The sequence below is a fragment of the Acromyrmex echinatior genome, chromosome 4, assembly GCF_024713525.1.
Source record: "Acromyrmex echinatior isolate Ae372 chromosome 4, ASM2471352v2, whole genome shotgun sequence".
NCBI lineage: Eukaryota > Metazoa > Arthropoda > Insecta > Hymenoptera > Formicidae > Acromyrmex > Acromyrmex echinatior.
In genome coordinates, this window is record NC_141855.1 from 14,882,161 (window position 1) to 14,899,523 (window position 17,363).

General features: G+C 38.3%; 1 protein-coding gene across 1 annotated transcript in view; it reads right to left on the minus strand.

Moving 5' to 3' along the window:
- The window catches only part of Lim1 (LIM homeobox 1), a 39,208-nt gene that overhangs the window by 11,934 nt on the left and 9,911 nt on the right, over positions 1-17,363 (minus strand). The window contains exon 4 of the mRNA XM_087405176.1: positions 2,825-3,057. Within this exon, the coding sequence (XP_087261302.1) occupies positions 2,825-3,057 (233 nt within the window). The remainder of the gene's footprint in view (positions 1-2,824; positions 3,058-17,363) is intronic.

Genomic DNA, 17,363 nt, shown 5'->3' on the forward strand with positions numbered 1-17,363 from the left:
GATCGAACGAGAGACCCGAGAGAAGACAGGGGGTCGAATGAGGAAGAGCTGTCGCGATAATACACCCCTCTTTGGACAGCGGCGCCGCGTTCCGGTGACAGCGGTGCGGAGATCGATATAATGGAAGGCGATTGTGCGTTGACTTTGTTTGCACACCGAGTCGAGCGTGTGCCAAACGCGATTTCGCGCGAATTTTCGAGCCGCGATCGATCGCCGCGTGCCGCTGACAGCCACGTGCCACGTCGAAATCGCGGCGTAACAGCTCGCACGACGTATTTAGGCCGTGCCGCTGAAGACCGAAACTTTAATTATGCAGTCTTTAACACGGTTCTAAAATATTCGCTTTTTTAAATTGATTGTATTTTATTAATAAAAAAAGAGACTTTGTTAAGAGAGAAAATTTTTCTTTCGGATAATTTTCACATCTCCAGAGTAATCATAATGTGATTATTATGAATAAATACTATGTGGGAAATATCAGGAATAGGAATGAATACATCAGAAACATTGTATTCCGGTATAACTAATTTCTGATAGGTTAAAATGTTAATACTTATTTTTATTTCTTTAATATTTCCTCCATTGTGCGCGGAATCTAAGTCTTCAACTTATCTTTTTACGATTTTATAATATCAATTAATGCTTTTTGATATTATTAGTCCTCCGCCGACGATGTTAGACTTGAAAGGCGTGGTCGATTTTTTATGTATTCTGATTAATAAATTTAAATCTATAAAAAATTAATAAAATACAATTCGAAAAAGATTTCCGTTATGGGAAACTTATTGTTAAATTTTCACAAGTAAGAAGTTTTTAAAATTTTTTAAATTTTTATTCAGTCCGGAAAAATATAAAAATCTACACTAAAATTCGAATATTCAGATCGCGGATGAAGAGTGAAAATTTCATATTACGTTCGGTTTGTTAAACATCGATATCAATAAATATCCATACCCGATAATATCTATATCTGATATAAAAAAACGTTATGTTAGTACGTATGTATAACATGTAGGGGAGACCGGGACAAGTCGTTACATGGAATAAGTTGTTACAATTAATTTTTTAGTTACCACACACACATACACACACACACACAGATGGCAATATGTACATTTTTATGAATTTTGATTCTTTTATGAGATATGTGATTCTTACGATACTCTACAACTTCAGTTTAGTCACCGTATTTCAACTCTAGAAGACGCTACATATATTTTCTTGGTTTTCACTATTAAAAGTAAATATTTAATTGTATAAATCGTTTGTGTTATTTATATATAAGTTACAGATATATGTATATTTCTTTTATATACATTTGATTATAATAACACATTTTGTTTGAATCGATATATGATACTGATTTTCGATCTGTATTTTTTTAAATTGAAAATGGAAAGGTTGGGGCAAATTGTTATCTTGGATCGGGACAGATTGTTACAGTGCAACAACTTACCCTATTGAAAACAATTTTTTTTTTCTATAGAATGACGCACAGATCTATAAATAGACTGCCAACTTCGTCTCCATGTTTAAAAACAGCGCTGAGCAGCGCCATATTTGTGTTCATTCACTCTCATATGTATAAATTACACAGATAATGACGTTAGTTAGTGTTTTCACATAAATTTATGCAATTTTCACAAACATAGGACGCATACATATGTGAACTGAAACAAGGACAGCTGGGAATCAAATTCATCTCTTTCTATCATATTGAATCAGCAGTTTAATTATAAAAGTCTGGAATAATGCGATCTTACAAAAAAAAGACAAACAGAGAATCTGCAAATGTAAAAACGTATGCAACAGCAGCAAAGAAAGTTAAAGACCACCTGTCTGTGTGAAAAGCACCAAATGTAATATTAATTTTATGACTTTCCAACGTTAACTTTAATAACTAATTAAAAAAAATTTTTATAATATATTTTTTTAATTTTAATATTATAAAATAAATATTCCTTGTAAAATATTTTGTGTTTGATTTTATTGTAATCTTGAATTTGCTTATATATATTTCAAGTGATATTGTAAATGTAACAATTTGCTCCACAGTGAGATAAATTATTACAATTTACCTACTGATAGAAAATCTTAATTTTAGTATTAGTAAAGACATAGATACAAATCAGAAAAAAATTGATTATCTAGATAAAGATATACTTGAAGCAATGCATATTATAGGTATTCATTAATTTAAATATATACATTAGAAAACGGAAAAAATTGTAACAACTTGCCCTCGTCTCCCTTACATTCAACTTAAAAAAATAAATTAAATGTATGAAACTTTATACGTATACATAAAAGCTGAATATTTTTAAAATATCACGATCATATTATCAAATATCAACGATTAAAAACAATGCGAGATTAGTCACGATATCGATTCGTAACAGATAAGACAAACACTGAGATCACGTGGATTCTCAGGATATCGTTTAAATTTAAATCCCACGACGAATCGATCTGTAAACGGAGCGGACAGTGTACACAGACAAACTGTGATACTCCAAAGTGCCTCCTCTTCGTGGACTAACTTTACTTTCTCGATTCTGTTTGCTATTTCGATCGTAGAATTATTTATTAACTTCACCATGGATAATAGAAGAATCGAATTATTTGGCGTAGCTGCAATTTAATTTCCTGCACGAATTACACGCGAATTTATTATGCAAAAATTAACTTCGTTTCATCGCTTTTTTTGTCGCAGGATTTAAACATGTATAAATAAGTGAGATAATATGATTGTGTCAAGATAATATTGTTATATTATAATAGATGACTGAAGATAATAACGAAAGGGAGGGTAGTTTTGGCTCACCGTGATGACCGTGCACGTGATGCGTGTCCGGCAGCGGTTTGCCCGACAGGTAGTCTTGCTTGCAAACGAACTTGTTGTCGTCCAAGACGTAGAGCTCCTCGCCCGTGCTCATCTGCTTCCGACACACCAGGCAGGTGAAGCAATTCAGGTGGAAAACTTTGTCCCTCGCTTTCCTCACAAGGTCCTGCGGGTTTATCCCTTGGAGGCAACCGCCGCACTTGGTGCCGTATCGCCTAGAAGGGCATAATACAGATTTATTGCTGGTGTACTGATGAAAGGACGGATAATGAGCGCGTGGGTGTCCGAAGTGTCGAAGAGCTTATTCCTGCGCCATAAAGAGATATAAATCTCTATTAGAAAAAATGTATCTTGATTCTCTTAAAATTTAAATATAAAAAGTGATATTAACACGATTCTATATTGAATTACAAATTAAATTCATGGGACTAAAATATCCTTTGTCCAGTGTCAGCTGTGAGTTTACGTCACGCGGCGGAATTTCCGCGGGGGAGGAAAATTTCCGTATTTCTAAACTATAGCTAGACTACAGATAATCCTATTTAATTTTCCAATTTTTTATCAGACCTTGTCGAAGTTTCAGCGAGGATGCCTAGCGAGATTGTTAAGAAAGGTTAGTATTAAACATAAAAGATACTGAGGGAAGTTAATCATAAGTCCTCCGATTTTGCGATTTTTCGCACTTTCTTTCTTTTTCGCGAAGACATGCTCTATCCCGTGACGTTGTAATTTCGTTGTGGCGCGTTAACGCGAACCCCTAATCATTAAACCACAAGTATCGTCACGCAACGTGTTATTATCACACGTACGACGCGGCTGTCGATGATTTTTCCCAAAGGTGCCATGGATCATATTTCTCAGCTCGATAACAGATCTCTCACGGAAAATAACGAGGCGCGATCTTTTTTAATCTGCAATTTACTCTGCAAGAAACTCCAAAGTGTTGTACACCGAAATTATTTGACGACTGCAGGAAGAGTTGGCGCACGCCGCGCTCAATAAACGCCTTCGATTGCCCGAGTTGACTGTAGAGAACTCATAGAATGTGAAAGTTACAAGTTCTGTTTGTAACTCAGTCGGACCGCAAATGTCGATGAAAGAAATACAGTGCTTTTAAAGAGATGGCGGTTTAATGTTCCGATCCGGCATAAAAAGCCGAGGCCCTACCGTGTCGTAAAAACGCACCGCCGCTCCACCCGATTTTTTTTTTCCTCCTCGCCGAATCGTTAAGCGCCTTGCTTTTTTCAGACGCTTTATCGATCTCTTAAACATTCTTCTACTTCGTCGTTGCGTCATTGACAACTAATCATACTAGTGCTGTCATAATTGTCAAAAATAGTCTTTCAAAAAAATTGCAAAATTATATGATAAACTGAGGGAACATATTGTAGAATTATAAATATTAATTAACAAAATTAAACTAATAAAGAAATCATAGATAAATTTTGAAAATTATAAAAATATTGAATTGTAGAATATTAATATTTATGTCTATTCATGTCTGTAAAATAAAAATTAGTGAAATTCCAAATAAAAATTAATAAAATTATATAATTATTAAAAATATAACTGTATATATAAAAAATATTGAAATTATAGAATTACTATAGGATAAGAAATAATAAAAAGAATAGAAAGGATAGGAAGAATTGGTCAGATTTTGCAACTTTTCCGGTTGACGCGTTTCTCAATCGAGCCGGAACAATCGTCAAACCAATATAGGTATCTTTGTGACTGTATCATTATAGTAGCAGAAGCTACACTCTTCTAACTGGCAATCCGGATCGATCTAACTATAGCAATCACGCAATTAATTATAGCAATTAGCTGGAGCCCTTAGGGCTGGCGTGTTCCGAGGAGCGGACGTCTCAATCGATCCCCCTTCCTCATCCCGTCGTCGTTACACCAACAATAAACAAGTTAAACGCGGATGGCAGATCGTCGGAGAGATCACGAAATCGGTCGCTTATTAGCAATTCGGTAGGGCGATACTTATCGACCTGCCTTCCGATACTTTGTAATCAACAGCCATTAACAGTATCAATCAAAGGCGTTGAGATTGAAAAGTGCAAGAGTTAAAGTATTATTTTGCGAATATAAAAATGTCGAAATCCTCTTCTAATTTTTTTATTCATATGCTCACCTTTATTACTACTGCAATTTACTTTTGATATCGCATGTGTTATGTGTTTATTTAACTGTAAAAAATACATTTTTTTAATACTTATGACTCTGATTTTAAACTCATAGTCTATTAATTTAATTTAATGTCTACTCCACAATTGCTACTGAAATTTCAACACTATTAACTGTTCACACAATCACTAGTTTACAAACGTTAAAGTGTATCTGGAAAAAAAAAAGGAAACAAGAGAACGAAATGTAAAACAGTGCACACGTATTAATCGCAATTTTTTTTTAACTTGAATTTCTCATTCAGCAATGTTATTATCGCGCAATCGACCATAAAAAGTACGTACTACTCGTAAAACATGTAGAAATAGGAGGCACAACGCCGGGAAGCCGTGACCCGGACGCCGCTTAAGAGTCATTGTTAGCCTAATTGTTCTCGGTGTACCTGACTCGGTCGCGGCGCGTACAGTGCGCGTCTAGGTGCAGTGTGCATCGACGTTTGAGCGTACAATAAATCCCGTGGAATCTCCCTTTATTGACTGCTGCCGGGTGCCGTATCAAGCGACCCAATTCGCCGCGCTTTATTACCAAGTGGACGCGTGACGTCCGACGGGAATGCAAGTGCAGGACGTCTCGCGACGCGTCGCCGCGCCGTCGAGCGAAGAAGAAAAAAAAAAAGAGGAGAAAACCATCACAAACGTACGGCAATGTTACATTTACACTACGTATTTACGTGCGTATGCCGTTAATCGATATTAACTAATTCATGAATCGCGTGAATTATTAATGCTCTGTGAACTACCCCGTTAATTGCTAAGCGTTCCACGTACCTCTAATCCTCGAACGTATTGTTCATAATATTTTCGAATTCGTCCGAAAGTCGCAGTACACGATGATTATGATTTAAATTATTGTAATAAGGCTCAGGTTTTCATTTTCTGATGGTTAGACTTAATCTAATGGTAATGTAAAAATTATATTTTTCTATTGTTAATCACTGAATGGTTTTGTAGTGTAGAGAACTTTTGAAATTGCCACTATGAAACTATCAGTTTGGTAATTATAATTAAAAAACATACATTTTACATATTATCATTAGGTTAAGTAAAATTAAGTCTAAACTATAAGTTCATCAAAAAATGAAAAACTTAGACTTAATGTCCGTTTCTTTCAATGTAGTTTAATCTCGGTTCAACTAATGCTTCATTTTTTCAAGTTCTAAGAATTAGAAAAAGATGAAGAGTAAGTTGAACCGAGATTAAAGTTAATTTACATTGATAGAAACGAGCATAAGAAGACTTTCATTTCGCATGGAGTAAGAAAAGGAATGTAACACGGATGAATAGAAAGGTAAAAACTTAATAACCCATTATACGTAGCGAGTTCTAATATACGATGCGAAAATCACATTTTGTGTGTGACATATTGAAAGTGTATCGAATAATTTGCTTTTAATGGAAATTAAATATTTCAGCTAACAGAGGCGGGAATGCGCTATATGATGCTAACAACAAACTAAACTACGGTTGCTAAACGAATGAATTATTAGAACATTTTGTGAATTGTAATAACTATTTACTTGTTTGCCATCCTGATGAGTTTTTCTCGAGATTCATTTCTTATTACTTATCATCGCATTGCCGCATCTCGCGCAAATCCGTAATTCGACACTATCGCGATTTAACAGACGGATAGATCTCAAATACGCGTGAAGCCATTGATGAATCGGCAATTATTCATCGTGCTCGTCACACCCAAGAACTTGACGCAACGCGTAGCTTCTTTCTCCAATCCGCTTCGCATACCGCGAGCGTTCTGTGAGGTTTCCCACCGCAGCCTTTAACCGCCTCTGAAATATTTTACGTCCCGCGGTTGACGTGCATTTCGCGAAAAGGAAGAATGAGAATGAAAAAGAAAGAGCGAGAGAAAGAGACGGAGGGATGGAGAAAGAGAGAAAGTCAAGCACGGAAAATGCGCCGTGTATCTCAAAGAGATACGGCTCTCTTTCTCTTGTTTAGGTGGAGCCCGGTTGCTCGCGCACGGCCGGTGAATATCAAAGGTTGCTGCACGTGTCTGCAGCAACATTGTGTTCGCGTATTGCGCCGCGACTTGCCTACGTCGGGACTTCATCGTCCATCGTGCTCGAGCACTCCAACTCTCTCCTCTCGTAGGCAAGATGGATATCTCTCGTAAAAGTACGCATTGAACGCTGATCGAGATTACCTCTCGTAAGAACGCATATGTACAAATGATACAAATAGATGTGGGAAAGCGTCGCTTTGATTACCGCCTTAAGCCTTTTTATTTATAATCTAAAGAATATATTAATCATAAATGACAAAAGAAAATCATAGAGAGAAAAATGCCTTCTTCTTTCTCTTTCTCTTATAAAGCAAGAAAAGAATTATTATTTAAAAATTACGTCAGGCAGCTGTGAACAATAACAAAATGTAAAACAAAAAGCTGCAAGTGTGTTATCGGTGCGCACGCTAATGTCTTACGATCTATTTTGCGGCGCAATGCCTTACAACCCACATCCTTCTGCAGGAAATAGTGGCAAAAAGTCGCTAATTATCGTCAGTGTTGCATAATATTTTTTCGCGGCGAATGTTTTTCGCGACCCGCATTTGCGTTTGGATCAGTCATCGCGATATCGAGTGAACGTCATTCATCAACATATAAACGCTATCATTCAATTAGAAATGCTAAGTGCACTTTAAATACTTTAGCGTCGATGTTCTGACCGTGACAATTAGGAAATGTGAAACAATACCATCGAAAATTCGAATATATCGATATATCCAGGGTTGATTCACATCATTGAAACAATCACAATTTAAACAATCACAAAATTCAGTTTTAAATATTATTTCTCTTGTCTAAATTCCTATTTAAGCAAAGTTTCTGCTTAAGACTCCTGAGTAGTCACCATAGCCATATTGAATCGTGACGTGGCATTTATAAATAAAGACAATTCGGATGAAACAAAATGATGAGATTGCTTTTAAACATTTGTAAAAATGAACGAAAACTATGCTTATCCCCTCCGACCAGAAAATAATCGTAAAAAGTGATAAAAAGCACATTAAGTGCTTTTATTCAATGTGCATGCGTAGCTTATTTTCATTTACACGTGCCTTTTATCACTTTTTACGATTATTTACTGACTGTCAGGAGGGATAAGCATTGTTTTCGTCCACTTTTACAAATGTTTTAAAGCAATCTCATCATTTTGTTTTATTGACGTAATAAAAATTAACGTGTCATTTCTCGCTTCTGACGTTCATGATTCAATACGGTTGTGATGACTACTCAGGAGCCTTAGAAAAAAATTGTTTTAATTAGAGAAATCATGCGTTACAAAATAATAAATTATTATTATATTCGCATCTCGCTGTAAATTTATTGGCAAATTCTTTCAGAAACTAACCTCGCGATCGATCGTGATCCGTCGATAGCGATCCCGTTCGGACCGATAACGAGAACAGGCAGTTTTCCACGGCAGAAGCCGAGGGAGTGCCTCTTATCGATCAACTCGGACGTCGGATCGCGTGATTGCGAGACGCCGCTTGGCGAGAGCATCCTGTAATCAGCCGGACGCGGCGCGCTTTTTCTCGCCGAACTATCCATCAAGCTGTCCGAATTAACGCTCACGGTCCGAACAACGAAACTATCATCGCGGAAGCTGCGCCGGAGGTGATCTCAGTGGTGCTTTCGACGGCGAGGATAATGATGAGGACGAGGACAATGACGACCATCATTACGTCCACAGCTCGGTCTAATTACAGAGATTATTTAATTGATCATAGTAATTAGTCGCGACCGCGCGGACTTCTGCAGGTGCAACTGCGTATGGCGCTGCACCCCCCGAGGGGGCATCTCGCTGTATAATATACTGAATCTTTGTCTCCCTTCTTTCTTTTCTCTCTCAAAAGAAGACAGGTCTTCGTCTTCGTCGAGAAGAAGGAGAAAAAAGAGAGTTCCAGCAGAAGACAGGCCGTAAAAATCATTAATAGAAAGGCTTACGTGGTCCCACGCGTGTGTGTCGAGGGGAGGAACGAAACTCGGGGGTGGCAGCGGGTCTAAGGGGGGAAATCGGGAGGATCCTTCTTTAAGAAGGAGAGCGTAAAGAGCCGCGTCTGGAATTCCGGCGCGGAGCAAGAAATATAGGACAGGCGGGCCCGAATGGGAAAAAAGAAAGGGGGTGGGCCCGGGGCGCGATTTGCTACGGACCCGAGAGAGAGAGAGAGGGGGGGGGGGGAGAGGGAGAGAAAGAGAGGGTACGTACGCGTATCCGTGTGATATCGCGGACAGACGGACGAACGGTACGCGTCTCACGTTATGGACGATCCTGAGACGGATGCTCGAGAAGGTCCCTTCTTGTTAATCGCTTCTTTTGCAACGCAGGGAATTATTTCGGTCGGAATCATGAACGTGGCGCAGCAGGTAACAACGGATGCACTTGACTTTTAAAAACGAATATTAAAGAGTACCATTTAATTGACCAATAATTTTATAAAATATTAATTTCAGAGGGAGAGACTCTTTTATATATAAATTCATTTACTTGATCAAAATGACGTTTTATGTAGAGCTAGATAACAAAGTAATATACTAAATATAAATATTATCATGCCATGTCATTTATTATATAATTCGTTCTTGTAACTGAGAGCTTTTGATCAGTGATTATCGATTATTTTTTGTTTCATGTTTAATACGATACCGACAGAGAGAAAGAATGAAAACGATTTCTGTATTAATATATTTATTATTATATATTATATTTTTGATATATAGATACTATGGAAATATAATACTTTTCATTATTATATGCAAATACTCATTCACTCTTTCTCGTAATCAGTTTACAATCTTTTAATCCTTAATTTAAAAAGGAACTTTTACACCGTGTGAAACAAAATAGAAAATACTCTACTACAAAGGTCTAATGTAAAATCTCCAAGTATTTTAATTTTACAATATTTACTAAGCAGAGAAGGACACATCATTTATGAACCAGACTGTTTGGTATCCTTAGCAAATCTCAATATCCAAAAAATAAATAATATGTCTTTCACGTCTTCCTAATTCCGAGTTCTCTTTCATTCTTCCTCTTTTTTTTCGCACGATACAACCGTACGAAGACTAGACTGTGTCAAGTCGGTTTAACTCTGACGATTCGAACGCAACGAAACCGAACGGAACCGAAAATAAACGGTGCGTAGCGCATGCCGCGATGATGCAACGCGGATAATCTTCTGCAAATACAAGAGCGCGGAGAAATAAAAGCGCGTTCGCGGGCAGTGCATACATTACGCGAGACATTTCGCCGTGCAGCGCCGCGGGCGCCGATATTTCAAGATATAATATTTCTCGTTTTTCTTCCTTCCATTTTCTTTTTTTCCTCGTTTTCCCTTTCTCTTCCCCCCCTGTCACCCCTTTAATCTACCTTCGCTAGCTAACGTACGACAGCAGCGGGAAAGAGGGATCACCGAGGGGGACAGCGAGATATAAATTTGCTCGACAACGCGGAACAGACAAGTAACCCTTCCACGTGTAAAGTAAGATCCTTCCTTTCTCCCTTTTTCTTTTTCTTTCTTTCTTTCTCCCTTTTTCCCATAATTCTTATCATTGGTCGATTTATAATTGGTACATGCAGCGCTCCTCTTCTTTCGATTATTTATTATTGCAATATGTTCTTTTAAATCTTTTTTTTCTTCGTTTAACGGTATTAATATACCGTCGCTGCGATTTTCCACAAAGATCTCTGTACTTCTTACATTACGTAATTTAGATACGTATGAATCTTATTAATCTTTATCAAACTTCTTTTACGAACTCGTGCGTTGTCGCCTTGAGTCTAACTTTAAGACAAAGTCGTACGCTTGCAATTATATTAAGTTGTCAGCTACGTTGTACTTACTTAGAACATAATCCTTCTTAACACGGATTTAATCCCGGGGTCAAATAAATCTCACTATCTATTTATGCTCATTATCTTAGATGCTTACGCTTAATTCACTCATTTAATCCGCTCATTATTACGTAATTTGTGATATTACGTAAATCGTAATTTTCAGAAAACAAAGTGAACAATGATCGGAGAGTAGGCGAGAAAGAAATACTGTTTTTTTCATTTGTTGTATCCAATATTTTTATATATACTATCGTTTTCTGATAATTCTAATTTAGAAGAAAAAAATTCTGAAATATTGAAAAAGTTCACGCTTCTGTGTTGAAATTGTTCAACAAATCAGCGCGATACTTTCTCCGTTTTCCGCCTCTAGCGATTTCTACTAACGATCTAGCGTCTATATCCTCGCAACGCCGGGGATTATTCGCGGCACGAGCGGATTCTAATTAACTGCATCCAATTAGCGCGTAGCATTCTTCCGCGATGCGGCGTCTTCTTCTCTTCGAGAAGTGTTTCCCGCAATCATGGCTACAGAGTTCAAGGTAATGATAGCCGCCGCCGACACCTCTGCTTAAAGCGATCGTAACTTACGGTTAAATTTTCGCCGGTTGAATCCGCGAGATAACTCGCGTACTTGCTTATCGGGCGATCGTATCTCCTCCGGCGATCGCGCGGATATTAATCCGTGAGATATCGACGATTGCGGACGCGATCGCACATATTTGAGTAAAAAGGGTGGAAAATAAAAAGGGAAAATTACCTGCTGTATAGATCTGGTTTCTACAAATCAGAACGCTATCTTACTTCGAAAGATAATGTTGTTCAGACGAGTTTGGAGAGTAACTTTAATTCCTCCGTAGCAAAAGCTGTAGAGGAATACATTTGCAGTTGTGCGTTACAATTTCGAAAGAGGACGAAAAAGCTAAATTAAATGATTTCGATAATTTTTATTTCAAATAAAATTATGTAAATATTTCGCTTTCTTACAGAAATAAATTATATTGATAAATATTAATAAATTAAGAATTTATTTATATTTTGGATTAGCTCAATATTAATACGAGTTAGAGAGAGATGAATGCAAAATTAATTCCTACTGAGGACTAAAACATAATAGGAAGAATATAACAAATTACTTTAGTTATACGCAGATTAAAGTCGAAAAATAAAACATTAACGCGCGCGGGAGCGTCACTCATCTAATAGCATCCCTAAAATTCTCACCGGACATAATTCGCATTTTTCGTCTGTTTGCACGCATAAAAATGCCTCGCATTCATACATAATCTCTCCACGTCGCAGTACAGCGAAATGTGGCTCGTGTGTCTCGTTTTAACGGGGCGCGTAACGCGGTGAAAAAAAAAAAGGAAAGAAACGAGAGCCTCCGCATAAAATTCAAGAGGCGGAGGTGATAAAGGGTCGCCCTGAATTTAGGCCATTCCTCTTTCGTGCCTTCCCGCCTTCCTATAATCGCTTTTTCTTTTCTTCCCCTCTTCTCCTTTTTTTCTTCTCGGTGTCGTCCACCGTCGCATCTCTCTTCGGTATATAATCGCGGTAACGGATTGCATTTAGCTTTATTATAGTCCTGTCAATTATATATCATTATTCCACCGTTTTTCAACCGGCTCGTTATCGGAGCATAGTAAATGTATTCAAATCGTTCCAGTATTCTCCTCTCTTCGATTCTACTATCTTTCTCTTTCTCTATCTTTACCATGACTTTGTTTCGTCGCATCGTCAAAACCTGTTGTCTCCCAATGCGATTATATAGTATTACTTAAACATTACTTTGATTTAAAAATTCGTTACCGGAATATTCCGACTGGACTCAAGAATCTTTCCTACGCTACTTTTTCCTGCACCTCGTAAAAATGCGATTAGTACCATCAGACCAGGCTGTCGCCAATGTGAGACGCTTTACAGCTACTAAAACCGCTATAACTTTTCTAACTAGTTGCCTATTATCGGATTTAGTATTACATTAGTAACCCCCGCAAAAAAAAAATCTAATGTCTTACCTTGTTACCGTGTAATTATTTAAATTACGCACTCTCTCAGTAGGACAATACTGAGAACAACTCAATCTTATTCGTACGCGTGATTAATCATTCTCTCAGCTGTTTATAAATGAGCAAGAGAGCGATTCTTGTTAATCGCGAATAAAAAGGCCCGGCGTGATGCAACAGTCGGTAGTTGATAAAAACGTACACGGGCGAACACATATAAGCGATATATACGCATCGCGATGCTATTGCTGGGCCTTCCTGGAAGGGAAACGGGGCCCTGAAGAGAGCTGCACCTTCCCTCCCTTCCTCTTCCCACCGACGTTCGCCAACCCTGCGACCCGCGCCAGCCCCGTCACGCCCAACAAACTTCTCCTACGACTCGTAGCGGGCGTCACGCCGCATTTATAATGTTTCCACGTTCGAGTTTCGATGGGTCCACTCACGCGGAGCCAAGACTGCCGAGAGTCGAATAAAAGGACAATGGGCCTGCCATGTCGGCGCCCTTTGCCGTGAAAAGCCCCAGAGATGTGGTGATCCTTCAATTATCCGACAAAATATCGATATCCGCGCGACCGTAATTTAATATTAACAAAAGCAAAAGAATTTGGAAAGGAATAATCTCGCAAAGAAAGTATGAAAGGAATGAAGAAAAAGAGAGATAGAGAATGGATTTGTGATCTTCGATTTTTATCCGTAAATTATTTTATTCCTAAAAATTTTTATCAATCATCTCGAAGTAAAATTACCTTACTTTATGCAAAAACAAAATTTCTTATAAATAAAAAAGTTAAAGTGAAAAGCGTAATTACTTAATAAATTAAGTATTGGCGACTAATACAAGTTCGCGAATTAAGCTTTTTGTGTTTCTGATTTATCACGAAATATTTAATATTCGAGAGAAAAAAAAGAGCTCTTCATCAATCTCGTTCTACTTGCATACATTGCACTTTACTGCGCGTAACTATTGCGAAATCACGGCGATTTCGTGAAGAAAAAAAGGATTCGCAAGTCGTACCTCAAGTTACATCCTATCACGTTATTTAGCACCCTCGTAAAACACTAATATCGCCTGTGTAATATTTCCGTCGGTTACCGTCGTCGCCGTTACGTAAAGTAACTTCATGTCCCCGAGGCAAACTGGACCCGCGAGTACTTTTCATTCAATCGACAAGCACGCATTGCTTCGTTAGCGGAAAAATAATGTTAATTGCGAGCGCGACGTCGCGCACAACGTAACATTATAGCACACGTAACGATCCATATAACGATCAAGGCAATCATCGGCAACACGTCGGTGATGATACCGTAAACCGTCGGCAAATCAATGAATTATCAGCGATAAGTTCGTGACTCTCTATTTATTTGATTATTTTTGTCGCAGACCAATCGAGCTCGCGATAATATCTCATCTAAATCAGATTAATAATTAACAATTATAGATTACATCAAGAGTTAATATAAATAGGGAAACGCGTCATTTGATAGACAAGTGATTAAAAAAGAGAGAAAGTGTGGATAATTTCATTTATACTTTAACACATAAGAAAGTTCTTCGCGTTAAAGGATTCATTAATCAAGAGGAAATTAAGAGATAGTAATACCGAAAATAATTCAAAAGCCATAAAAATTGTTGTCTGAACTTTGTGAATACATAGTCAGGACATTCACATTGTCGTAAAAAGTTTTTTCCAATTAAGCAATCAAAAAGAATGATATTAACAAGACAAAAAGAGAAATTAAAGTATATTACTTTCTCAAAGAAATTATAATAAAGTTTACATCAAACATCGCAATTGTAGCTTTATCCTAAATAATTCGAGAATCTGGGAAATACCGTTAACGAGACACAGCGATAAATCTATGAAATCTGAGGAAGAGGCTGAAAATCTAATACGAATAGCGTAATTTAGAACTTTCATAAATAGTCAAGACTGACTTGCCGAGTGCCACAGGTAGAAATCGATAACGTCCGTAGAGCAGCGCCGTCTTGCGCAACCCGTCGTCGGCCATTGAATTATTCATTCATTAATTTTCGGTAGCTGTCCGCGCCAGAGGATCAGCGAGTGAACGAGCGAACGACACTCGCCTGTCTCCTCTTCGTACAGAATCACGAATCGTTTGTCGGTCGCACACGGATGACACAGTGCGGAGCCTGCCGGTAATGTTTTCATCAGCATTTCGGGAATGGCGGAGCATATTTTAAGGCAATAATTTTCGCCGCGGTCGATGGCCCGGTCCTCCGCGCGGCGCGGCGTGGCGCGGCGTCGAAACGGGGACATCGGCCCTTTTGATCGTGCTTGAAGGGGCCCGTCGAGGGCCATTATCGACCTTTAAGGACCTTGCTGCGACTCGTAGAGACCGGTTACCATAACCGCACGTATAACCGCTCGCTACACCGGAGGAGGACCTCCCGGAGGTGTTGTAGGAGTCCCCGAACGCGGTCTCGGCCCGATGATCGAATATATTTTTCCGTTGATGTTACCGTCCGTGGACGTTCCGCTCTTATACCCCAACGGTGTTCATTAAATAAGCCCGACTCGGTGATTTGATCATCCCATTCGAATTAGAATCTCATGTATTGCGGAGATAAGGAAACAGACAAAAAGAACGGAGAAGATCCTGTTGAAATTTCAATTAGACATTTCCGCGTATTAAAATGAATATCTACCTCTGTTTTAAAGTAATTTCGACCAAATTTCGATTAATTTATCAAGCAGTGTTTATAATAATTATTAATATGAATAGAATTAATTTTTTGTTGTTTAATATATGAAAGAGACGATTGGATTAGAAACAACGAATTATACAGAGTTAGGAATTTTAGTAATTAATCGTCGATTGAGTTAATCGAAGGTTAGTCAAAATTGTCTTTATAGTTGAATATTGTGTAACCATCGCATCGGTTTAACGATGCTCTACATCATATTACATTAGTTTCTGCATTATATTGCACAGTTTAATAACGTTTAATTCGCGTTTAATTAATTTATTACTCGATTATCCGATTCTAATTTAACAAATCGCGCAGTTTCCATCGCGATCGCGCGTTGACGAGCGGAAAGACGCAGGAATCGCGACGCTTTTTTTTCTATCGCGTCGATTGGCTGATGAATTTTTCATCGGGTCGAAAGATGCAAAGTAGCTGCCTCGTAAAGTATACAACACGTTCGTTATACATTCGTACGCTCGTTGTACATACGTATCAGAGGCACTCCTCTTCCACCAACCCCCGGACCATACCATGTTACGGCGCGATTCCCGCCGGTCACAAAGAGGATCGTTCATCACTTCCAGAAGTCACGAAAGAAGCGAGTACCTCTTCCTCTCCGCGGGGACCGTGTCCAGGAACGAGGCGATTTTGTTTGCAAACGATCTGCGCGGCTTGGCTACCGCAGAAAACTGCCGCCGCGAAATTGAATTCGCCACAGCGCGGTGCGGCGAACTCGCCATTTTTCGCCTTGACTAATCGATACAGTGATATCATAGTTCGCCACCCACGTGGAACGGCAAGGACCGTAGAATGCGACAGATCTATGGCGGCGTGGCGTCGCGAATAATGAAGACCGGTTGCAGCGATGTCGATTTTTTTTAGAGTTATAAGCGCCTGAGAAAACTATAATTATATTTTGCTACAATCTACCGCAAGATAATTTGCGTAGCGTTGTTTTAATCGGTTTAAATTAAAGTTTAAATTGAGCCTTAAAGACAAATTATGGTGTTAATAACGACAACATTAATGATCCTATTAATAATGACATTGATAATAATTTACAATCAAATATGAAATACACGTAATAAAGAATAGTGATAATTCCTGACGATGTTACGATGAGCGTTACGAATGTGTTATTTATTTTATCAATTTATACAAAATTAGAAATGTACGAAAGAAAGAATTTTTGAAAGAAATATTCACGTATTACGGAATTGCTTGCAACGATGTACCGAGTTATTATTCCTTCGCTAATTTTACAGCGCGAGATAGGCGCAGGAATGAAGTAACTGCCGAAAACGACGTTGAAAGCAATTTGCTCTACGGGTGTCTGAATTAATCACTATGCTGCCGAGCCGTTTAAATCGCTTCTATGCGCGACGATCATTAATTCAAATCACTAGGTTGAACTACTTTTCCTTCCGGTGAACTTCCGACAACACGAGAGAAGCTTAAGAACCTCTCGAATGTGATTCGACTTCTAACTTAAAGCAAGCTGCTGGTAATCCGCATTTCGAAAATTCCCTCGTGCTCGCGTTTTCGTCGAATCGTGTCGCATGTAAAATTCACCGGAGACTCGTTGACGGGCACTCATGTTTTTTTGAGATACGCAAAAACTAAAACACGCGTCATGCAGCAAGTTTACAAGTTTCCGATGCTTACTTATACACAACAGCACTATTTGTGGATCGTCGAACAAAAATAAAGTCTATTCTTAATCTGGCGTTAAGATGATGTTTATTAAAATCTAAC